This window comes from Ambystoma mexicanum, chromosome 6p (genome assembly GCF_040938575.1).
Source record: "Ambystoma mexicanum isolate Mex_15411 chromosome 6p, UKY_AmexF1_1, whole genome shotgun sequence".
Taxonomy (NCBI): Eukaryota; Metazoa; Chordata; class Amphibia; order Caudata; family Ambystomatidae; genus Ambystoma; species Ambystoma mexicanum.
The window spans coordinates 650,322,886-650,349,026 of NC_090935.1; the positions used below are offsets into that span (position 1 = coordinate 650,322,886).

Here is a 26,141-nt window from a genome sequence, read left to right on the forward strand (position 1 = left end):
TTGCATGGAAGGGCGGCAGCAGGCAATGCATGCCCTGGTCACACAGTACGTGACAGAGGCAGAACAGACACGGCAGACCATGCTGGATTCCCTGCAAAATACTGCAAGAACAGTGAGCAGAGCCGTGTACCACGTGACAAGGCGTGTGAGTGAAGGAAATTATGTCGTGCCTGCCTTTGGCCCAGTCCATCACCCAGTTGGCAAACACTATAGCGGAACAATGGAACATCACCACAACCTCCCCAACCCGGCCCACCCTCCTGCAAAACACTGGCTAGTTAGACTCAAACAAGCCCTGTGCATCGCTCACAGCGACTCGTTTGCCGCCCAGAGGCTCACCCCCTCCTCCAAAAAGGGGGCATGAATAGGACAACTTTCAAGTGCATGTGGGGAGGGGGTGAGCCTCTGGGCGGCAAACGAGTCGCTGTGAGCGATGCACAGGGCTTGTTTGAGTCTAACTAGCCAGTGTTTTGCAGGCTAGTTAGACTCAAAAAGGCTCCTCCAAAAAGGGGGCATGAATAGGACAACTTTCAAGTGCATGTGGGGAGGGAGTAGTTTTGAAGGTGTTGTGGGGGTAATAGGGGAGGGGGTGTTGGGGTATTGGTTGTGGGGGTAGTGGGGGAGGGTGTGTTGGGGTATTGGGTGTAGGGTAGTGGGGGAGGGGGTGTTGGGGTATTGGGTGTGGGGGTAGTGGGGGAGGGTGTGTTGTGGTATTGGGTGTAGGGTAGTGGGGGAGGGGGTGTTGGGGTATTGGGTGTGGGGGTAGTGGGGGAGGGTGTGTTGTGGTATTGGGTGTGGGGTCAGTTTAACAGGACAGTAGTCATAGTTAAATAATGCAAATCTGTAAATAGTTATTCATTATTCAATACAGCTGGTGTGTAAAAGAAAACACATGACTGGACATTGCTTCTTGAGTGTGTGTCTATTTAATAATGTCCAGTGCCCAGTGTGACCCATGCCCAGAGCCTTGTCTTTTCCAGTCCATCAGAAGTGGGCATTTAAATCTTGCCGCGTCGCACGTCCTTCATTTACATTGTGCCACCGAGGAATTCTACCATCTTCCTCATCATCATCCTCATCCTTAGGTGGCTTCATGTTCATATCAGGAAGCAGGGGAACGTTGTGCCGGATGCACATGTTGTGTAGCATGGCACATACTAACACAATTTTACCCACCTTCTCTGGCCCGTAAATGAGTGCCCCCCACCCTGACCTGCAGAGGCAGTTGAACCAGGCCTTCAACAGGCCAAATGTCTGCTCAATGTGCGTGCATGTGCACGGTTGTCGCCCTCTTCGTGCCTGTTGACTGGTTGCTTGATGGGCGTCATGAGCCAACACTTCAGGGTATACCCGGCATCACCTGCATGGGAGCAAGCGAAAGGGTACTTGTGATTAAATTGGTAATTCCATGTTAGCACTGCCTGTACAGTGCTCCTGATTAAATGCAACAAAGGATTCATAAATGCACATGACATGCTCCATTTTCAATGACTCGGTAAGCGTACTTACGGCTGATCCATGGGTGGGGGGGGGGGGGTGGGTGCAGTTGCCGTCCCAAGGACCATTCAATGTGAACCTGCACTCTCACAAATCGAGTCCAAATGTCCATGATGGCCTCCGATTTCATTGATGCGTTACCAATGGAAATGGACTGTGCATGTACAGTGGATCATCACACATTAGCCTAATTGGCTTCATGTAACACAGTGGTATCCCCAGTATGCATACTACTTATTCATGTCTCCATGTACATGTCGATCAACACCTTCCCCCATATGACAAGGTCAGATTTACATTGGTGGTATGGGCCACGAGTGAAGGGTTACGTTTCTGTGATACGGCTGAGTTGGGGTTGGCATGGTGGAATTAAGGTACTTTGGGTGAGTCCTGCTCCTCTCAATCATATCTTGGTGCTAGTCAATGATTGCTGATTTTAATCGTTTTCATGCTTGACCCATTGTACTTGGAGGTGTCCCTTAAGGTGACATGACGGGCATACCTGTGGACTAAGCACAGTGACTGATATTTTTCAGTGTGGCAGATGGGTTTGCCTCAGGCAGGGCAGCATGACTCGTGGTTTCCTTTGCTGAGATCATGTATTTCATGCATTGTCACTACAGGGTGGTGCATTGTGGTACATGTGGTTCATGTATTCTAATGCTCCTGATACATGTGTTGGTGTGTGCACTGTCTGATTGCATGTACACACAGAGCTGTGTCGGCCTTGCACATCTGCAAGCATGGCTGTGTTGCACATTCTGTTGAATTTACTTTGTGTGTAGTCTTGTTCCATTCTTTGTGTGTGGTTTAACAGTGTGCATGTTGGGAATGTAGCGGTTGCTTGGTCTGATTCCTCATCCGACTTTGCCTTCTATTGCCCAACCCAGTCTTCCTGCACTTCATTGCATACCTGGTAATGTTTACTGCTATTTTCAGGAGTGATGATGGATTAATGCATGCAGTGTGCACTTGTGCTCCTCATCCATGCAATCCTATGCTATGCCCCGACACCCCTCATGGGCCAGCCAGCAGACACGTTGCCCATGCTTGTGATTTCCCCCCCATTTCCCCCAATCAACACCCCTAATGACCTAGCCAGCAGACACATCGCCTATGCTTGTGATTTCCCCCCCCAAATCAACCCCCCTAATGACCCTGTTGTTAGACTCACCCAGCAGCCAGGTACGTTGTGCAGCGTGTCATGCCATGTAACAGTGAAGCGTGGAGTTGCAGCACCATGGCGTCATGTGTGGAGCCAGGATATCTTGCACAGCAATGCGTGATGATTTTGCATGCATCGCACACATCTGTACATTCAGGGAATGGTACCGCTTCCTGTTGCGGTACACTACCTCCACAGCATGCCGGACAACCAGCTCCATATGTGTACAGTCGAGGGCACCAATTACATTTGGCATGTCTGCAAGTGCATGGAATGCTATTTTGGTTGCATTCACCTCCTTAGCAGTCCGTGGTAACTTAATGTGGTCACTTGCATGTTTTCAGGAGTGCAACTAGCACCTGGTTGAGCACACAGGAGAAACACGGTTGTGAGATTCCATGGAAGTGTAGCACAGACTCTACCTTCAGCAAGGGGTGGGTGGTGGCTGTCCGGATATGGATCAGGCTCACCAGGTCACCATGAATGAGGTCCACTATTGTGGTGATGGTGTCCCTGTCCAGCCGGTACAGGGTGTGGATCTGAGCAGGGGTTAGGTTGAATGGGCTGGCCCTTAGGCAAGGGATTGGTGGCTGCCTGCGGGGAGCAACTGCCTGCACAATGGTTATGTGCTGGCCCAATTTCGCCCTCCTCCTCCTCCGCTGCATTCTCTGGCTGACTGCCCCCTCAAAGAGTAGCAGCGCATGCTTGTCCTCCAGCTCCAGTACTGCAAGTGCTAATGGTGGTAGCATTGTGGATCTGGGAGGGGTTTGGTGTGTGGGAGTATTCCTTTTGTGCTGTGCCAGACTCCATTGCCTCCACCTGTGCAGATTGTGTGCACCTGTGGCAGATTTCTACACACCAGATTCCTGTTAACGGCATGTGCATGCTGGTAATTGCTTTTGCTTGTTAATCTGCTTAGAATCACATTCTGTGAATATGGTGTGACATCCAGTGGTAACCGCAGAGTATTGCATCTCGCCTTTCGAGGATCGAAAGGTGACATCTGCATAGGCATGTCTGTAACACTATCCCTACCTTGCTGTGTAGTGTACCCAAAATCCCTCACGTGCCGAGGTCCCTCAGATTGTTTTTTTCCGCCCAGATTACTGGTCGCCCTAATGCGGAGCTCATACATAGAGATAGCGTTATTGTCATTATTATCGACTTTGTCGTTATTCCCGTTAAGTCACTTCGACAGTTGAATCCTGTGAAACAACGCCGAAGACTGCTGCAGACTTTCGACGCCTGTTGATCCCGGTGGCAGTGGCCGGCCTACACAGTAGGGAGATTGGGGTCGGGGTGGACATATTCTTTACAAGTATGCCTTTCCTCTTACACCCTCTCTGCTCCCTGGGTTTTGTCATTGCTTTAACTGTCTTTTGCTATGGAAAAGACACCATTTTTAGATTTTGTCCCTCTTGCACGGCCAAACATCCTTGGAAAGACGAGCACGCTCGGTACAACAGCTGTCTTCCTCTTGACCATAACAAAGTGAGTTGCGCGGCCTGTAGTCTTATGCACCCTAAGATGCTTAAGTATCTCAGCTTGAAGCGGTGGACGGCCTACGGCATGTCGCAGGCCGAATGTCCCCCCCCCCCCGCTATTGCAACCGCCGAAAGTGATGGGGGAACTTGCGATGACCAGGTCTCTGTCAGAAGCCATTGAACTAACGGCGAACTGCCTTCGCTCCGTGACATCCATTCCCGACCCCACCAGGCCTGGGGCGAGTCACGGGATGTGGAAAACACCCAGCGACAGGTGTGCGCACAATCATAACGCCAAACACACAACCCAAGGTTCTGCTTCGGCGGCACTGTCGAAGCGTACCAAAGCGCCAATGGAACAGTCGAAATGTTCGACGGGATCCTCTGATCGGCATGACTGGCAGCCTTCCCTGCAACCGCAGTCATGTCCTGCGACTGGGCAATCCAAAGTAAAGGGCGCTAACACTAAAAGACACAATGATGTCGAGGTGCTCCAGGAGGAAGTGCAGACCCCGCTTTAGGCCCGGGTGACAGCTAAATCCACCACTCTGCCCCCGGTTCACCCAGTGGCGTTGAAATCCACTGTTCAGTCTCCGGTTCAGCTGGTAGACCGCCCAGATTCTCGGACCATTGTCGATAACATCGCAAGGATTACTTCTGCAGTTAAACTGAAGGAGAGGTCGAAAGAGGCGGCGAAGCACAAAGGACGGCCTAGAGACTAGGGCTATACTGAGAGTCCTTCTACGCCTGTATCCAAATTTCTAAGGATTTTGGACAATCCACATGAGGAGTATACCTGTGTCTTCACAGAATATAATTTTATGGACACTTATGATCAGGATGAGGATGGCACCTTTCTGGAAAACTGCAATGTGGATGATCAGACAGGTCTTATGGACAATTGGGAAGACAGCCGTCAGGTGGATGCTCAACCCTGGACGTCCCTCACTCCCACCCATGAACCTGATGTCTTGTGCATAGATTCCCCCCCCCCTCCACTCCGTCTTGCCAAGCCTCCCCAGTGGATGACCAGATGGCATTCAACGCCATCTTGAAGAAAGGTGCTGACCATTTTCAGATCGCCACTCAAGAGGCTTTACCAGATTCTGATTTTGTGGAGGATATACTGAAAGAAAAACCTACTGCCAGCCAGGCCATACCTTTTGTTGAACTCGATCAAAAAGAGATTGGCACCTTCCTTGTTGACGCCAGTCCAGGGCAGTGAACTCTAGTATGGAGAAGCTGTTTCAGCCTTCTCCGACCGACCCTGCCTACATCAAGGGTCATGCCACTCCAGATTCTTTAGTGGTTACCACTACTAGAAAACTGGCTGGTGTTCCCCTGTCCACAGGAAAAGCACCACCTGATAAGGAGTCCAAGAGACATTATGCACTGGGGAAAAGGATAACAACTGCTGCTGCGTTTTCCACCCGTATAGCCAATAACGCCACGCTATTGGGCAGCTATGCAGACGTCCAGTGGAACCTTCTGCAAGAAGGCCTTCGAGAAGTGCCAGAACCTACACGGGCCAAGTTGCTCGCCATTGCTTCCGAAAGCAAGCAGGTGAACCAGAATGTGCTCAAAAACACTCTGGACGCTGCCGAGACAGCGGGAAGGACCCTGGCACAAAGTACCTTGCTCAAGAGACATGCATGGCTGAGGAACTCTGGTTTCAAGCCAGAGATCAAGCAGCACTGATTAACAAACCCGTTGAGGAGACCAACCTGTTAGGCAAGGCAGTTGACGATGCTCTTGAAACAGCCACGAAAGAACATGAAACACTCAAGTCCCTTCAATAAATTACCCAGTCCTTTCAGGGACAATCCTGTTTTTTCCCAGAGCCAGCATAATGCAGGAAACAACTGGAATTCGGGACAAGAGTCTAATACCTCCACCAAGAGGACAGCGGCGTGGGAAAGGTAGAGGACAAGGTTCCAACCCCAGAGGCGCTCTGGCCTATGGTCAGAAATGACATGCGGATCCAAGTCCCTTCCCATGCCAACCCGGTCGGGGGGCGTATAACATCTTTCCTCACTGCATGGGAGGGGATAACAACAGACCAGTGGGTACTCAAGACAGTCGCCCACGGGTACTGTATAGGATTTGCCCGACCACCCCAATTCAGACCGCCAAGATCAAGACACCTGATGCTGGACCACCTGCAAATCCTACTACAAGAGGTGCAGACCCTTCTAGAAAAAGACACCATGGAAGTCATCCCCATTCTACAGGTAAACAAGGGTATTTATTCAGTGTACGTCCTTGTACCCAAAAAGGATCTCACCATGCGCTCTGTACTAGACTTGTGCCCAGCGAACTAGTTTGTCAAACCTCAAAAGTTTTGTATGTTCACTTTACAGGAAATAATCCCGCTGTTGAAACAGGGGGATCACATGGCAACACTGGATATGAAAGATGCATACTTTCATATTTTGATGTTGCCAGCGCACAGAAAATGCCTAAGGTTCATGATAGAGGACAAGCACTATCAGTTCAAAGTACTCCCATTTGGCATTGCCTCGGCACTGATGGTGTTTACAAAGGTACTGACAGTAATGGCAGCACACCTGCGCAGACCATCCATCCCTGTTTACCCATACCTCGACGATTGGCTCATAACGGGGGAGAAATACGAGACATGCCTATTGAACACTCAGAAGACAATAGATCTCTTATTCAGTCTGGGATTCTCCATCAACGAGAAGAAATCCAGCCTAGACCCCTGTCAAGTCAAACAGTTTCTAGGGGCTCTAATTCGAACAAAAGACTGCCTCGTCTTCCCCTCCAACGAGAGGGTTCAAAACCTGCTGTTTCAGATCCCTCAGTATGTAGCCAGTCAGGAAGTGACGGTACGGAAGGCCATGCGTCTGTTAGGAATGATGGCGTCCTGCATTTATTTAGTTCCTCACGCACGTCTGTGCATGCGGCCCATGCAAGAGTGGCTCAACAGCCAGTGGTGTCAGGTCAGCACACAATGGGAAGATCTGGTAGTTGTCTCGCCACCCCTCGTTCTCTCTCTGCAGTGGTGGTCGAGGGAAAACCTCTTGAAGGGGAAAACCTCTCACGACTGACGCATCTCCACCGTGTGGTCTGCACAAGTAGCGTGCAACCACATACATCTGTTGGAACTAATAGCGGTATTCAAAGCACTGAAAGCTTTTCAAGCACAGTTACAGGGGAAAACAGTCCTGATCTTGACAGACAGCACCACAGCCATGTACTACCTGAACAAACAAGGGGGCACACACTCTCCAGGGCTATCCAAGCTGTCCCAAAACATTTGGATATGAACTCTCAAACACAGGATGTTCCTGTTGTCTCAACACGTTCCAGGGGAACTCAATCTTCTGGCAGACGTGCTTAGCAGAGACTTCCCACTGCCCGTAGAGTACAAATGGCGACTACACAAAGACATCGTCTCCAACATTTTTCGCAGAATGGGGCTTCCCAGAGATCGACTTGTTTGCAACACTGGAGAACGCTCAATGCCAAGATTACACCTCCAGGTACTCATAGAACCGCTCCAAGGGGAACGGGCTCTGGATGGAATGGTTGGGGAAATTTTGTTTCCGCTTTCCCCCCACCCACCTTACTCGACAAGATCATGCATGCACAAGATGCACCAGGAAACAATCACCATGATATTGGTGGCCCCCATGTGGACCCGCCAACCCTGGTTCTCTCATCTGATGGAGATGTCCCTCTCCCCTCCTATGAAACTGCCCTGCCCGTACAACATGGTATCTCAGGACAGGGGAGAAACACTGCACCCATGCCTGCAAACTCTGAATTTAGCGGCCCGGCTCCTGAGGTCATAGAGTTCGGACACCTTCAACTCCTTCAGAGATGTATGGGCATACTGAGGGAAGCGAGAAAGCCCAACACCTGATACTGCTATTCCAGTAAATGGAAACCCTTTGTTATCTGGTGTAATTCTACTCACATTGTATTGTACCTGACCCACTTACTGGATTCAGGCCTGGTTTTTAATTCCCTGAAGGTTCACTTAGCTGCTCTCTCAGCCTGCACCACATCACAGCAAAAAGGGTTGTGGTAGAAAATACCAGTTATCAAGGCTTTCATGGAAGGGGTAAAGAGGATTCATTCCCCATTTCTAACCCAGCTCCCGGATGGGACTTTAATTGGTTCTGACTAGACTCATGGGGTCTAAAAGACCTTACCTATAAGGCAGCCTTCCTAGTGGCTATCACTTCTATTGGAAGGGTTAGTGAACTACAGACTCTTTCAGTACTAGACCTTTTCGTTACTGTTCAGAGATAAGCTGGTTCTGCGCACTCCCCCTCGATTTGCGCCTAAATTTAGTTCCAAGTACCACGTGAACCAATCAATGGAACAGGCCACTTTTTTCCAGAAACCCACTAACATGGAAAGAAAAAAACCACTGAGGAAGACAAACCAGTTTTTTGTTTCAGTGGCAGCTGGCAGAGAAGGAGATCCTGTCTCTAAGTCAGCTATCTCAAGGTGGATAGTCAAATGCATCACACTTTGTTACACTCTTGCTAGGAGAGAACTGCCCTTCAAGCATAGAGCACATTCTACTCGAGGCACTGCGGCTTCCATAGCATTCATTGCAAATGTTCCCCTAGAGTCCATTTGCAAAGCGGCAACCTGGAGTTCTGTACACACCTTTACAAAACACTATTGCCTAGACATTCATTCTAGGTCTGATTCTCAGGTGGGACAAGCAGTACTAAGACATCTTTTCAGTACTGTTCCTTCTCACAACCCACCTCCAACTCGGGGTACTGCTCGCTAGCCTATGCAAAGAATGGGATTCTTAGCAGATTAACAAGCATCAGAACATATGCATTACTCATCCTAATAGCATTTCTGATGATTGTATCTGCTTGGATTCACATGTGCCCACCCTTCCTCCCCGCTCGGGTGGAAGGATCATAGACGTCTTACTACTTCTCTTTTATTTTATTTATTTTATTTTATTTATTTATTTTATTGCATTTGTTACTCGCCCAAACCCTTAGGTACCACGGCGATGTTACAGACAGCTTGGTTAAAAACATTACTTGGAAATTGCCAATCGGGCGCAGTACATGAGAATACAAAATAATCATACATGACAACTTTAAATGCAGGGCTTAAGTACAGTGATATTTCCTGGAGCATGGAAGGGGATTTTAGTCTTGGTTAAATAGCCACGTTTTTAGAGATTTCTTGAAGCCTGAGAACGTTTGCTCATTTTTGATGGGGAGGGGAAGAGTGTTCCAATATGTGGGTGCGAGATATTGGAAACTACTGCCTCCTGCCTTGGTTGTCTTGTAGCGGGGGATAGCTAGGAGTAGTTGACTGTTTGATCTGAGGGGCCTCTTTGATACTTTTTTGGTGATGACGTGGTTGAGGTAGATGGGGACACATGAGTGGATGCATTTGTATGTGACGCACAGGGCTTTGAATGTGACCCTGGCTTTGATGGGGAGCCAGTGATGGTTTCTTCTAATATTTGAGATATGATCTGACTTCCTTATTCCAAGGGCCGCCCGAAGGGCTTTATTTTGAATAAGCTGTAGTTTGTTTAGATTGGCTTTTGAGGTACCCAGGTAGAGTACGTTGCAGTAGTCGAGCCTGGATAAGATTAAAGCTCTTGCCAGCGTGATACAGTTGGTGGGTGTCAGGAATTGGCGACTGAGAGCAATAAGTTTTGCGGTGTAGGAGGTAGAGGATGAGAGGGCGTTAATGTGCTTGGTCAAGGTGAGGTTGGCATCTAGGTAGACACCTAGTGTTTTGACTTGTTTGAGTACTGATATGTTTGTGCCATCAATGTTGATGGATGAGTAATCAGGATGTAAGGCTTCTATTTTGGATTGGGAGCCCACAATGAGAACCTCAGTCTTCTCATCATTGAGGCAGAGGCTATTTAGTGCCATCCAATTTTGGATTATGGCATATATTTTGTTGATAGTGTCAGTGTCTTGAGTGTAATCTCCCGATAAAGGGATGAGGATCTGGGTGTCATCTGCAAAGTTGGTGTAGATGACACCCATGTCGTCTAGCGCTGAGAAGAGGAGTTTAGTGTATGCATTATATAATGTTGGTGAGAGACAGGACCCTTGGGGGACACCAATGGGTACTATGATTGGGTTGGCGGCTTCTTTACCTATGGCGACCCTGGAAGTGCGGTCAGCAAGAAAGGATTTGATCCAGGTAGTAGCTTCGGCGGAGAAGTTAAAGTCTTTCGCTAGTGTGGCACACAGTTTATTATGGTCTACTAAATCAAACGCTGCGGAGAGATCGAGTAGGAGGAGGATGCAGAGTTTTCCTGAATCTCTGATGGTATCCATCTGGATTTTTAAGTCAAGGAGCGCCGTTTCTGTGCTATGGTTGGGGCGGAAGCCTGATTGCCTCGTGCCAAGGAGGTGGTTTTGTTCGAGGTGAGTTTGGACTTGGTTGTATGCTAGTTTATCCAATATTTTGAGGAGAAATGGGACAGTTGTTATTGGCCTGTAATTAGTGGGCACCGTGGGGTCTAGGGTAGGTTTTTTCAGGAGAGGGGTGACCCAAGCTTCTTTGATGCTAGCTGGTACTAGGTTGGTATTGAAAGAAGCGTTCACGAAGTTGGTGATAATAGGGGTGAGGGTGTGGGCACAGGATTTGACTACTGATGCAGGGACAGAGTCGCCTTTGCAGTTGGAGGCTTTAAGTTTGGCGATGGTGTCAAACACTACATTTTGGGATACTGGTGTGAAATGGAATGGGGAGCTGGTGAATACCTGGTGTGGTCGATTTAGATTAAGGAGGGCAGGTTTATTGGCTAGTGATTGTTTTTTAGTTGTGATTTTTATTTGGAGTAATTCAATTTTGGCTGTTAGTGCGTCTTGAATAGTGGTGCACCATTCCTTGCTGGGGATGGTTGGGTTTATGGCTGGGGTAGGGTTTTCCAATTCTTTTAAAATGGCAAATAATTCCTTGGTATCTGAGGTAGCATTGCTGATCCTATTATTGTACGCATTAGATTTATAAGTAATAGTAGCTGTTTTATAGGTTTTGTTTATTTCTTGGTAGGCTTTTTCTGCCTCTGCAGTAGGATGCTTTCTGTAGGCATGTTCACGCGCGCGTTTGGTTCTTCTGAGGGCGATAAGGTCCTCATTGAACCAGAAGCTAGATCGCTTGTCTGAGCGTTTTGCCTTGGTGGTAAGCGGTGCTATAGCATTAATGGTTGCAGTGAGACAGTTGTGATATAAGTCAGCTAGGTGACAGGGGTTGTCATTAGTGATCGAGGTAGAATCTAGGATTTTTGAAAGAGGAGGCGTGAGGTTTTCTGGCGTGAGTTTGCGGGCGTTTCTAGTTTCATAGGTAATCATAGTTTTAGGTTTCTTTTGTGTGGGTTCGGCGGGATTGATTGTAAAAACAATGTTATGATGATCGGACCAAGAGAGAGGGGAGATGGCCTCAATGGTTATGGGGGTATTAAGGGAGAGGATCCAGTCAAGGGTCCTGCCTTTGATATGTGTGGGTGCATTCACTAGTTGGCTGAAACCCATGTCCTTCAGGGCGGAATGAAGTGATTCTGCTTTGGCATCTTGGCTGTCATTGAAACCTAGGTTAAGGTCACCCAGGATGATGTATTTCGAGCTAGGTTTTATTAGTGGAGCTAATAGCAACGGAATTTCAGTTTCTGGGTGGTTGTTAGGGCTAGGTGCTCTGTAAATTACTATTAAATTAATAGTAGTTTTAGCATTTATGGGAAATTTTACGAGTAATGTTTCATACCCTTCTATACTTTCGATGGGACAAGATCTAAGCTGTAATTTAGTCTTGACTATAATAGCGACACCGCCTCCTTGTGAGTGGGTCCTATCTGTTCTAAATATGGTGTAGTCGGATGGGATTGCCAGAGTTAGTAGGGGACCTGATGCTTGATGGAGCCAGGACTCTGTGACTACTAGAATGTCGAGCTGTGATTCCATGATGAGGTCGTGCACTTCTATAGCATGCGCCCCTAAGGAGCGGGCATTGATGAGCGCTCCTTTAAAAGTGGATAGTAATTTATTGGGGGTGTCTGGAGCTGGTATGGAAGTAGTGTTGGGTTTCTGGCTAGGAGTATGGTTTTGATGAGGGGGAAGTACTCTGGGCCTAGTTTGTTTGGGAGGTGTGTGTTCATATTTGACTGGGTTGGGGTGGTTGAAGGTACGAGACCTTAATCGGAAGTGTCTTGCTACACCTATCACGGGGTTAGAGAATTTTTCAGTATGGCTGTGGTGAGGTGACTCTGAAGTGGGCAATACGTGTGAGATTGGATCAGGGCTGATAGCATGATGCTTGATGGTATTCTGATCGGTCCTGGGGGTGAGACTTACGTTGTTTGGGAATGGGGGAGTAGAGGGAAGGAATGGTGTAGGACACGGGATAGGGTGATGCCGGGGGCATGCCGGCTTGCTGAGACCGTTAATATGGGGCCAGTAGTAGTGGCCCAAGCAGGGTGTGTGGTTGGGGAGAATGCAGAACGGGAACATGATGAGGGGCAACCAAGTTTGCATATTGGGTTAGTATCAGGGCGAGCTGCGACTATAAGGCACAGCGCTAGCACCTCAAAGTGGTCTGTAGGCGACCAAGGGGCACAATACAGCAGTCTAATATGGTCTGTAGGCGACCAAAGGGCACAATACAGCAGTCTAATATGGTCTGTAGGCGACCAAAGGGCACAATACAGCAGTCTAATATGGTCTGTAGGCGACCAAAGGGCACAATACAGCAGACTAATATGGTCTGTAGGCGACCAAGGGGCACAATACAGCAGTCTAATATGGTCTGTAGGCGACCATTTACTCCCTCACGTTAGCCTTGGGCTCCCTCATGGCAGAAAAAATACAATCGGATGGACCTCGGCGTGTGAGGGATTTTGGGTACACTACACATCACGGTAGGGATAGTGTTACAGAAACACCTATGCCGACGCCCCCTTTCGATCCTCGAAAGTCCAGATGCGATACTCTGCGGTTACCACTGGATGTCGGACCATATGCACAGCATGTGAATCTATTGTTGAGACATTCCTCTGCATTTTATTTTGATACAACCAGCATGAACATTAGTTGCAAAATGGCGACCTGACATCTATGGGAGTTCAGGTGTTTCCCTATTCCCCTACAGAACTGATATGAGCTTCATGGCTTATTCTACTCACTTTTTCCGAAATTTTGCTGTGAAATCCACCCTTCAACCCATTATTTAACAAAAGACTTCATGCTAGAAGCTCACGTAGCTCCCTCAAAAGTCTCGACTTACTTCCTGTGCTTCAAGGAAAGTATTTTTGCCCCTCATCCCCTAAATATTCACCAGCTACCATTTCTTTTCCGCCATTACAAGGCCACAGAAGTCAACATGACCTTTATGTTGGAAGCAATTGGAAACTTCAGAGGGTTGGACTTGTGTAAAACCTGGGACAAGTCCTGTATCTTTTAAGTGGCCGACCTAGGTTGAGGCCCGCGCGGGGGGGGGGTGTGGGGGGGCATCTTTACTGCTCAAATAGAAGAGCAAGTTGTTCCAATACCTGGGCATTCAGATATTCCGCTGAATGGCCGATGCACATGTTTTCAGTGGTTGGAGAATCATGTTATCTTAAGAACTCTTAAATCCTGGATGACTTTTTAATTTTCATTCATGGGAGAACTTAAACAGAAGGATGTTGGACTTTTCAAAATTGTTTGATTTATTGTTTTTATTTTTTATTTGTACCAACCATCTTAAAAAAGATTTTCTCATAGCCTTGCTCTTTCGCATGTTATCGTGCCAGCACCCAAAAAAAGCGAATTCTACAGCATGTATACTTTGAAAGGAAGAGTAATAAGTGAAAAGAGTAAAGCCAGCTGCAGTGTAGGAAACGTATAACAGCAAGACCGTTGCAGAGCACACATTTGTTGGACATGTGCCAAAATGTAATGGTCTGTTGGCGGTGGAGAAGACCGCACATGCATGCCGTCTGTCCATTCTCCTGCCCTGATTGTGTTGCACATATATTTGTTCGTTCTTGCAATTAAATGCTAGGATTTTTGTGATCGTTAAAGTTGCACAACATCCTGACACAACGGTTACCTTTTAGCACAACGCATTGGTTTTCTGTCGTCGATGATACTTTTTTACTACTTTTTAAAATGAAAATTAATGAAATAAAACAACGCACATTTTTTATTAATCGCCCGCGTTTTGATGATTTTGGATATCAAAATACATATCCCAGCATCACCTGCTAGCTTTGCGTGTCCAGCACTGCAGCAGGAATTCCTGCCACAGTTGTGATGTTAATGCATTCTCATCCTTGATTATCTAGACTAGCAAAAGTAAAGTATGGCTAAAGAATTCTGTTTCTTTGTGCTTTCAGGAAAACGATTTCTTTTGTCTGCAGCCTATGTTAACAATCCGAAATGGGACGAAAGAGAAAAGGACCTTCACAATTTAGGTAGGTGTACATGCTTTGCCTTACTGAGAATGCTGGGAATTTAAATCGTGAGCTAAGCATGGGTCAGCTAGGAGACCCAATTGGAATACCATGAGCTTTTTTTCTGTTGGCTGACTCTAATGGGATTTGCGAAAACAATTCATATTTTGGCCTTTGACAATATTACAAGATATTCTGAGTTGCACACAATCATTGTTCAGGGGGATTTAGATTATACTACTTTGGTTTCACCATCATGGTCAGTGAGAAGTTCGTCCCTCTGTTTTGCTTCAGTGGGGAAGGTCTTGCTTGAGTTTCAGCCAATCGTTCTCCCCGTTTCAGACATGAATTGATCTTGTGTCCTGCTCAATTGCTGTGTTTGTTCCCCTTAATTCCATTTTGGGAAGTTCTGCTGCTAGGCTTTGTTCTGTTTTGGAGTTTCTTCAGTCTGGCAATTCAGTGTACATTTACAATTTGATTTCTTCTTGCTGCACTTCATTTTCATCATTTCTGGCATCCGGGCAATGTAAGACCGCAAATGAGAGGGAGCTTGATGGCTAGAGGAATAAGAAGCAGTCCGCTCTTGGTTTCCTACATCGTGCCTGCTGCCGTTAAAGGCGTTGACATCAATTTTACATGGCTCTATTCAAAAGCAGAAAATCATTCATTTTGTGATGGATGGCAGGCGGACTTCAATGAACATGTTCCCTATGTGAAGGCGGAGCAGCCACCATGATGAGTCAAGCTGGAAGGTGAAATGATTACAGTTCTGGCAGGGAAATAGCATAATATTGTAGGGCATACAAGCTTTATGTTTGGAAAAAAAGTAAGCCATGTGGCGTAGCAGGCGCTGTGCACGAGACACAAAGCCTTATGTTGTTGTTTTATTGTTTTTAACTTAAATCTTTATTAGATTTTCCAAAGTTTTATGCTACAAGCATTTTAACACGCACAACAAAATTATAACTTGCACTTTATCCTCCCAAACCCCATCCTTAAACAATGACTCTGCATATAGACTTTTCAAACACATCTTGCTTCCAGGGCACCCCCGGCTCACCTGGAGGAATTGCCTCCGCCCCAGCCCTACTTGACCTTTTCCCCATGCCATAGCAGCCCCTCGTGGACCGTCTCTTGACAAATACCCCTTCTTCATTGCACCTCTTGTTGCCGTTCTGTTACCAAATCTAAAGACCTCGAAACATTTCCATGAACACATCCTGAGCGGATCAACTTCATATAGATGGATGTATTCAAACATACTTTTTTCCTCCTGTCCCAACATATTGGAACAGCACCTCATACTCCTTAAACCTACCCTCTGAGAACAGTTGCCCAGCCCTCTCCAACCTTCTATCCGACCACAATTGTGAGTTTTGAAAGCCGCATGAACCCAAGTGCAGGGGGAGCCCCAAACAAAACTCGCTGGAGACGTCCAGGAGGAAAACTTGTTGTTTACACCTCCCTTCTTCCAAACTGACCAAAGTACCCCCAAGGCTGGGTGGCGCCCTCACCGCGCCCGGAATCGCCTTTCGCTGGGACCACATTAGGTCTCTGACTTTCTTCGGGTGGGTGAACAAGTCTTCAAAGTACGTCCAATGACTACCCATATAATCCCGCATGTGTTCCAGCATGACCCGCATTTGGGCTACTTTGTAATAATAATAAAAGTCTGGAAAGCCGAATCCCCCGAATTCCTTTGGTACAGTTGACATTATTCTCTTGACTCTGGGACTTTTCCCCTGGGAAACAAATTTAGCCACCATCGTATTCTGATTCTTAAAGAAGGACTTGGGGAGCTCCGACGGAAGAGCTGAAAAAAGGTATAGCAGACGAGGTAGGATATTCATCTTGAATGCAGTCATTCGGCCATACCACAAGATCGTTGGAGGAGCCCATCGAGCAAGGTCTGCTCAAATTGCCTCTATCATAGGAGCACAGTTGAGATCTGCTAGTGAATTGAGTTGTCTTGACAGGGCTATTCCCAGGTATCTAATTCTTATGGTCTCTAATTTCATACCTCTAATGGTCTCAAGTTTCCCTATCCCGGAATTCATTTAAAGAGCTGAAAACTGGACGAAAGTTTTTATATGCGCCAGCAGTGCGGGAGCGAATGGTGATAGTCTACCACATAACTCCGAACATCGTCTGCGAATAGGAACAGTTTAAATTCTACCTCCCCACATTGGATCCCCTTAATCACTGGGTTTTCTCTTATTGCAATAGCGAGGGGCTCCATTGATAGGGCATATATCAGGGGCGAAAGGGCACACCCCTGCCTAGTACCTATTGTAAGATGGAAAGGAACAGATAAAACCCCATTAACCGATACCCTGGCTTTTGGGTCACTATACAGGGCCGAAATCCATCTGCAAAAATTGCTTCCAAACCTCATTTTCTGCAGTACCTTCCCCATGCATCCCCACTCCACCTGATCAAATGATTTTTCTGAGTCAATGAATATGAGATGTGCATTCAAATCAGTTTTCTGGGTATAATGTATAATGTCAATCGTTTTCCAAATATTATCCTCCCCTTGATGTCCCCATGCACCAGAGTCGGCATTGCACGTTCTAGTCTGTTTCCAAATAGTTTTGCTAACATTTTTACATCTGTGTTTAATAAGGAGATTGGCCTGTAAGATGGACAAAGGGTCGGGTCTTTCCCTTCTTTAGCAATCACCACAATGAGAGCCCAAGAGAGCCCCAAGCAGAAAGTCTGGAAGCCTTCCTTCTTACAAGGCATTGTTGAACATTCTTGCCATAAATGGTGCTGACGTGGAGCTTTTAAAAAACGAGCTGTAAAGCCATCATCACCTGGGACCATCCCCGCTTTCATGTTCCCTATGGTAGTATTTACCTCCTCAGCAGTTAGTGACCTCTAGAGCTTCTGTCATTTCCCTTGACAAACCTGGGATAGGTAAGCCCTCCAGGAATTGGTCAATATGTGACCCATCTCCTCGGTATTCCGCTGTATACAAATGTTTGTAGTATTTCCTAAATTTGTCTGCTATTAACTCATTACAATGGACCGTTCTACCCATCTCCGTATGTATAGCCACCACCTTTCTTGACTTCCTCAGTTCCCGTAACCTCCAGGCTAGGATCTCATCTGCCCACTCCCATTTTTCCATATATTTTTGCTTAAGGATCATCAGTTTTATTTCTGTTTATTATAACAATAGGGACTTTAATTGGGCTTTATATTTTTTCAGCTTCCCCGAAGTTGCTGGGGATAACCGGTGTTTTGTGTACCTCCCGGTTTCAGGGCCTCAATGTTTCTCCTATCTCCTGTTTGTCTGTTCCCTCTTTCTTTGGGCACCCAAACTTGTTAGTTCCCCCCTAATCGTTGCCTTAAAGGCTTCCCACACGACTGGAACCCGCACTTCCCCATTATAATTACACTTGAAATATTGTTTAATCACATTCCCGTAGCCCCATCCTCCGCCCACACCCCTAATGTCACCTTAAGGGCTGAATCCAACTCAGTTATTCGGCCCCTTCCACGGGATACAAAAACCTCCTCTGTTTATCACTAAATGATCAGCCCGTGAGCAGGCCAAATAACTTCCCCCTCCCCCCAACACAAGTTGAAACAACATTTCCCATTTCCCCCCGTATCCCACCCATCAGTGTCTGGCCTTAAGATCAGGTCCAGCATCATCCTGGGCCAGACCACCAACCCCTCCTGGATCCCACGGGTGTAACACCTCACAAACACCTCATATTGAGCCCCCCCTACCTTTTTGCCCCTTAATGCACTCCTCCACCTCCCCACCGAGCACATTCCCCTCAACCACCCCTCCGCACCTTAAACCTTAAAATCTCAAGTTGTTGGACTATCTCGTGTGCTGTCAGGTGGATAACTCCAAACCACCTCCTCTCCCGTGTAACTCCCCAGGTCACCCTCCATTAGCCAGCAACCCCTTGATTTCTATAGAAACATCCACAATTTAATTGGACTGCCGGTTACCAGTGCAACTAGCCTTGCAGCCTGGAATTGTGCTAGTCTACTGCCTCAAGATCTCGTGGGTGAAGGAGTGTTCGGTTTCTTGAATTTTCAGAGGCTTCTGAGGCAACGTCTGTCCTTTGGCCCTTTGTTTCTCATGATGGCACTGTCCACTCCTTCTAATGATCTGCTTCAGGCATTCGATTCCTCATCCCCAAACAGTTCACTTGATATTCTGCTGATATTCTGCTGATGTCATCTTCTGTCATCATATCAGTTTGTATTTGGCTGTCTTATTCAAACGAAAAAACGGAGAGAGGAAAGCCCCATCTATACCAAACTCCTTTGGTGGAAAGCCATTTGTAAGGGGACCAGAGAGACGTCTTCTAGCCAGCGTAAATTATGAAAGATCCTGGAAGATGGTAATTTGCACCAATGCCTATTCCACTGGACCCACTTTTTTAGCTTTATCCAGGATTCTGGATTTTTCAGAGCAGTAGTGCAATTTAGCTAGAATGGAGCGAGGGCCACTTGCTCCCTCACCTACACAGTTGGCCCTATCAATGGTGGGCTTTGTGATGTTATCTTCATTGAATATCTTTTTTTATGACCGCATTGACTGCTCGAATGATGTTGCCCTGCGTTTCCCCTTCTCTCTCAGGAAATCCCAAAAAGCAGAGATTATTACGGCGCTCGCGATTTTCAAATTGTCCATTTTCAACACTGCTTCCTCTTCCCTCCTTTCCAACTCAGAGATCCCCAATTGCGTCTCCAAAATCTCGACTGAGGTCTGATTGGCCTCTAACCCCTGGAGTCTATAGTCCATATTCTGGACCTTCTTGTCGAGACCATCCACTCTGCGACCAATGTCAGTGCGAAGGCCCCTTATTTCATCCAGCAAAACCGCCATATCTTGTTTCATTGACCTCTCCTCTACTGTCATCTTGGGGCTGGCCACCTCACTGGTGCGCTCAGATGATGGGACAAACTGGAATTTCAGGAAGGAGGATTGCCAGTCCATACAGTGGGGGTTGTGAGACCCTTTGCCAGCAACCACAGAACGTGTCGCCACCTCCGGGGGGTCAACTCTATCCTTCAAGCTTCTATGTAGAGGTGAGTGTGGATCTCAGACCTCCAAGTGATGGGTCGGGGTCTCCCAATGAGAAAAGTTCACAGGCCTCACTGCACACGGACACCCTTTGTGGGACCCCGGATCCCACCTGCACGTCTTATTCACCCTGCATTAAAGGCCCCTAAATGAATCAGTGCTGCGCCCCCACCCTGGGGGGGGGGGTTGGTCACCCCGACTGGCTATCAGAGTCCAGTGCCCCTCCAATTTCCAGCAAAATAACAAGCCTCTGCGAAGAGGGTGCGACCCTCGTCTCCAGTGGCCACTGCTCCTGGAAATGGGAAGGTGGGTGGGGGCGGGAAGCGTTGTGGCACCTCCCCCCACCCGTAATGGCCAGCGAGCGAGTGATCGTGTCCCCTCTTTCTCTGCATTCGCTCCCGGCCTTCTCCGCAATGCTCCGCAGCCGAACACCGGAACATCATCTGCAGGTGGGGATGTACACCCGGCCTCAGTCTTGGTGGGGGTGTCACTCTGCTCCGGAACCCACCGGAATACTCCTTCGACTACTGCTCCAGTCGGCAGGGGCCCCAACTTGGTTTCCGCCGACCGTGGCTTCCACTGCCTGGCGAAGGCCACACAGGGCTACGGCTCTGCGCTACCCGGCCGTATCTTCCTTTACACTTAGGATTTCTCCCAGTGGTGCCGGGGGGGGGGCTCCCCCTCGCCATAACCGCTCATCAGTCCCACCTCTTGTTATTTCTACTTCAATCCCTGTGGGACCCAGATCGACCCAAATACTTTGATTCATATCCACTCCCCCAGGTGGCCGATGCTAATGTTTTTTTTTTTTATGTGCTTCTCCACCCAGAATCCAGTGAGTGGAAAGCAGAGCCATTAATATGTGGTTGTAACGTTTTCTTTAGAATTCTGTATTGTGTGAAGTTTATGGAGGTTTCTTTTCAAGTGGCCCAAGTGCACCTGTTAATGGTATTCAAAATATTGCTTTATTGGTTTTAACAGTAGGAAAGTACATAGATTTCCACCCGGAGCAAAGTATATCCAACCATATACAACCCATAATGGCAGATGACTCCTTCACGAGTTGCAGAACATGCAGTCTCGTTCATTATGGGCACAAAGTATAGTTTTAGCCCCCCTTCACAACTATGCCACCACCCCTAATTATTCTAGGGTTAAATAAAACAAACTAGTCATCTACTGGCAACAAGATATTTACATGGAAGCCCAAATGAAATGTTAAATCTATCCTTTTATATAGTTTGTTTATTACGAAGACCCATTCTGTATATAGATTACTTCCTACTTCGTTGACCTTATTCACTTTAGGTTGGACTACTGTAACTCTCTGTACCTGGGCCTCCCTGACTACCAATTAGACAGACTACAACAGAAAGTGCAGAACTATTTGGAACAACTGATTAATCATCTTGCCCCATTAGATTCTGGGACATCCCTATGTCAGTCCTTACACTGACTTCCTATTAAACACAGGATTGTCTTCAAGGTTCTTTGCCTTGTCTTTGAATGTTTGCGTGGATTAGGACGCATTTAATTTTAACATAAAATAAATCGGAATAGACCTATCCGCTGGAAATTTCCAAATCTTATTTTAAATTTCTGGCTGCCCAACGGCTATGGAATTCTCTTGCAATGGTTAAGTGAAAAGTTGGAAAACATTTTATTTTCAGAAAAAAATTGAAAACGTGACTTTTTTTTCTAATGCGTGAATTGTCTTTTCTTCTGGGACCGGTCTCGAGTGCTCTCATGCCTTGACACAGTTCCTTCTGCATGTGACACGATAATAATCACAAATTAGACATCCGTTGCGTGAAAGGCCCTTGCTTCATGCTCTTGTGGCACTGGTCTTTGTGTGCGTTTCTGTTGCGGGGGTGAAGTATGCAGGCTCCAGGGTGCAGATTTGCAAAGCCCCCTTCCCTCTACTCTCCCACTGCACTCCAGTGATTGAATGAAGGTCGACTTTATCCTGTGCAATAACTACAGCACTGTCAAGCAATACTGGCCAAAAATATTCAACCACAGCCCCTTTTCCATTATTGGCATACCTTTCAATTTGTTGCTAAAGTGCAGCATCTATGCCAGTGGCTCAGATCTTGTGCCTGCCACTATCTTGGGTTGATGTGTAAGGTGCCATGTGGGAATGCCATGGCCTAGGCTACCTCTCCCCATACTGGGAAGGGCAGTTGGAGCCATAGCGTGCAGCACAGAACCCCGAAGTACAGAACCCCGAAAAACATGGATTCTTCAAAAGAAAACGCTGCGTTAACCACCGAAAGCCGCGTTCTGACCCATGTCATGCCAGCCCCACTGGTAAATGAACAGGTTTACGTGGTTTTGCTAAAGTAAATTGCATCGTGGGTGTTTACTTTTGCCAACATTACCTCATGGCTTTTTCTTTTTTCTTTCAATGAGGGCCCCATACCTACCCCTTCACTTAACCTTTTCCCCCCTGTTCCTCCTACCGCTCAACATATACATATCATTTTTTTTACTACCACACAATAATTTCGGCAGAGTAAATCATTACCACTATATGATTTAATTTGACGAAACAACGGTGTGAGAACTGAACATATCAACAATTATGATTACAAAGAAAGTCCAGTGTTTTCCTTGCAAGCGCCCAGTGAGGTATACTTTCAGGCTGGTAACAAAGCAAACATTTGATAGACAATGTGTTATTATGCCACCCCCCTCACCCGCTTACCTATTCCTATTGCCCTATTTCCCCCAAGAGCAAAATAGGCAAGCTCATGTGTGTGTATATCGTACATCTGCTAGTTCATAAAGCTTTTTTCTTCCATCCCGGGACTCTGTGGTCAGTACAGAAGTCTCTCCCAAGGTCATATGATACATTGATTTTTGCTCAAAGTTAGTGCGGAAATATCAGCAGTCAAATGGTCTTAAAATGTGTGTGTCTGCGCCTCATGTACCATTTTGAGTATCGGATGATAAACCATGTTATACATATTCCTTTCGTTAGACTTGGTCTTTGCCCTTCCACACAGTTTATACTTGTCAACTGCCTCCTTATTCGGGGTACTGGAAAACAACATTTTTCATTCCCTCACCCTTCGACAGGCCTTGCAACTCACAATTGTATCTATTTAACCTCTCCTTCACTGGATGTCTCAAAAGATGGATGACTTGTCAGGGGTTGTGCTGCAGGCTAGGATGTTGCTCTCGGGGACCTGTGGGATCCCTCCTGTATCAAACTTTGCCAGGAAGTAGGTCCTGTGTATTGAATCTATAGGGGTTTCTTTCTCCCTCCTTTCAGGAAATCTGGCAATGCGGATATTACTATTCCTGAAGTCGTTTTCAGGCTGGAGAGAGCTGGAGCCGTTTTCTCAGTGTATGGATTTAGACCCTCATCCGACAGTTTACTTTTCCTCTTTAGACACCCATTCTTGTAATGTCTTAGCCCTCTGATTTAAGCCCCGTTGAAACTCCTCTAATATAGCAAGCATTAGTTTCATGTCAGAAATATCTTATGCCACCTGTGTCGTTATTCCCCTTTGGTCTTTTAGCCAGTTGTAAGTATTTTGGGGAGAGGTTGGCTGCCAATATTTGAGGACTAGAAGGAGTAGATCTCACCTGGAGACTGTTGGAGGTAAGGAGAATAGGAGCTCAGCTCTCAGGCTGCTGCCTCCTTTGGTGACAGTTGGATTCAGCAAAGCTATTCTTCATGATGACCAGCATAGAGAAACTGAAAAAGTGACTGGCCTGTCCTATGAGTTGAAGTTGATGAAAATGGGCAAGAGCAGTGCCAATTGAGTTTGGAGTCCAAGTTGATACCAACATTATTTGCTACTGTGATCAGTCCAAACAATTGTACCAGAAGTCAGTAGGCACACAAGACCTGTGATAAGGTGCTAGAATCCATTTACTGTTGATGTTCAATTTAATCCAGCTTTGCTCCGTCGCACAGTGTTATGTTTACAAGAACTAAGGTTTGTGGCCTCAATTAGTGGATCTATAGCCATCTATATGATTTGGAACTCATAGGTATACGTAAAACATCCTCCGCCCAAACATTTAAAAAGAAAGGGTGGGGACATATAGATTAAACATTAACTGTGAAGGAGCCTAACCATATGGTACCATACACATCAGTGGATACGTAGAATATTGCTATGGCGGAAGTAATGCAGACTGATGGCCGTCAGTTGAATACAAATCCGCCCACTGCAAAGTTGACCAACAACGTAATCCTATTCGGCGTAGGCGGTCCAGAAATGGCCACTGATCAGTGTTGTCAAAGGCAGTAAATAATCTAATAGGATAAGGGCACTGACCCCTCTGCCTCTTCACAGAGATCATTCTGAACTTCCTCCAGCATGGACCCCATGCTGGGGCTAAGTTATGCCTATTGGTTTGGTAGTGACAGTCCTGTGCAAACGGCCATAGCTGTTAAACCACATTTTTGTCAGGGATTCTACAGAAAAGAGTATTCTGAAGCTGAAGAGAGAGCCAAAGTTGGCTTTTTCACTGCTGGCGTGGCAACCGCATTCTTGGGTCAGCAGGAACGTGATCCATCAGACTGTGAGAATAAAATGTCCAAGATCCATGCTCACCACAGACACTATGGGTTAAATACCTGCTGCCGGAGAGAGGCCCTTAAGGGATCTAAAGGCTTTGATGCAAGATGGTAGTTGAAAAACCTGCTCATCTCATAATCAAAAGAAGGCACTTATAGTTTCACCTTGTGAGGACAGTGATCTTGAAGAGGCTCTTAAAGTGCAAGAGTCTACTGCACTATTTTGCACAAAGACTTACATCTAACTATTGCTAGCAAAGCATGCTGCATTGACCCTAAACTGTATTGTTTCACTTTTACATATGGGCATCCCTAAAAAGCACCCTACATAATGTGCCCTGTTGTACTCATTCTGGGGGTTCATGGAATGGTGTACAGATTTTTCAATTCTATACACTGTTTTGTTTCATATTTACTATGATGGTGCCTTTAATTTTACACTTTAACAGAGACATCTAGATATGAGATTCAGACGCATACAGAGGGTGTTGCCTTGTACTAACTGGAATCCTCAAAACAGCGTTTACAATTGCCTCCTTTATAGACTACACTGATGTACATGCAGGTGTTCCTATGACGGGCCATTGCATTTTACTCACACCTAGAGATCCCTAAGATGCTGCATTGACTTATTTAATTTCCTGTACTATTATTTTTCATATCTGGATAGCCCCGCAAAATGATCTGTTTATATACTGTGATGCTTCATATCTGGGTGTTGCTGTGATAGCACATTGCATTTTACTCCCTCCTAGATATCCTCTAAAGGGCACTTTCAGTTGTTGTGTTACCATTGTACCTCATAACTGGTTATCGCTTTGAAAGTGCATTGCCACATACTGTGCTCGGTCCTGCCCACACCTAGATACCCTAACTGAAGTTCTTGCATTTTCTTATACCCTGTCGCACATCTAACTATCTTTAGGAAAGCATGCTGCACCTTTTCTAGGTCATACTTTGTGTTCACATATAGGCATCTTTAAAAAGCATGCAATGTTACTGTATACCTGTACCTAGACTTTGTAAGATTAAACATGGGCTGATGCCTATCTACTTATCTAGCTCCAGGAAGGCAGTCACTCTTAGGTAAGTGATAACCGTTGATAGTAAAATATTGTTGGAATCAGCTTCAACTCTCCCAGACCTAAGTGTACAACACTGCACAATGACAATGCAACACCCAAGGAAGGACAGTCGAGTCAAATAGGAAGTAACCTACAGGCGCCCCACCAATACTACAAACACTGCCCAATATTCCACTGACTGGCTGAGACACACAACACCGAGCAACGATGACTCTCGTGCCCCAGGGGGATAAAAACTACAAGTCCTTTCCAAAACCTACTTTGTTTCGTGCTACTTCTCCACCTAACAACATGCCACACACCCCTCACGGTGCACACCACGAGAAATATCTCTGGATACATGAGGACAGGAATCAGAACCTTGGAAAACTCGGAGAGCCAATTTTACATACAACTAACTCAAGAATACAATTTTACAACACCAATTTTGGAACCCTGGCCCACTCCTCATAGCAGAGAGGCCGTTGATCACATCACCTTAAGAAGAACTCTCAACCTATACGCTTCATTTATCACCACAGACCACCCGACAGCCAGAAACCTGCTAGAATCAGATTAAATAAACAACCCAACCCGTAAACCTCTGGATCTGTTTAGAAATGAAACATTTGATGTTAGACTGCTGACGTCCCCACCCACCCCCCAGAAACAATCAACCGCCTGACAATTCAGAGCCTGGCTTGCACACTCAACATTGAAGGAACACTGGTCAACCAATGACACAGACACATGATCTCGAGGCATGAGTTATGATGCACTGCAGCCTCATCAATGCCCGCTCCATCTCTAAACACAGAACTAAGATTCACAAACGTCTTAGTGGAGGTGGAATCAGCATGCTCTTTATAACAGAAACCTGGTTGTCAGACGACTACAAGGTAATAGCATACAAATCCATCCAAACCA

General features: G+C 46.5%; 1 protein-coding gene across 1 annotated transcript in view; it reads left to right on the forward strand.

Annotated features, from left to right (window-relative positions):
* The window catches only part of MRPS27 (mitochondrial ribosomal protein S27), an 874,008-nt gene that overhangs the window by 84,555 nt on the left and 763,312 nt on the right, over nt 1-26,141 (forward strand). Inside the window, exon 2 of the mRNA XM_069627511.1 lies at nt 14,501-14,578. Coding sequence (XP_069483612.1) covers nt 14,501-14,578 — 78 coding nt within the window. The remainder of the gene's footprint in view (nt 1-14,500; nt 14,579-26,141) is intronic.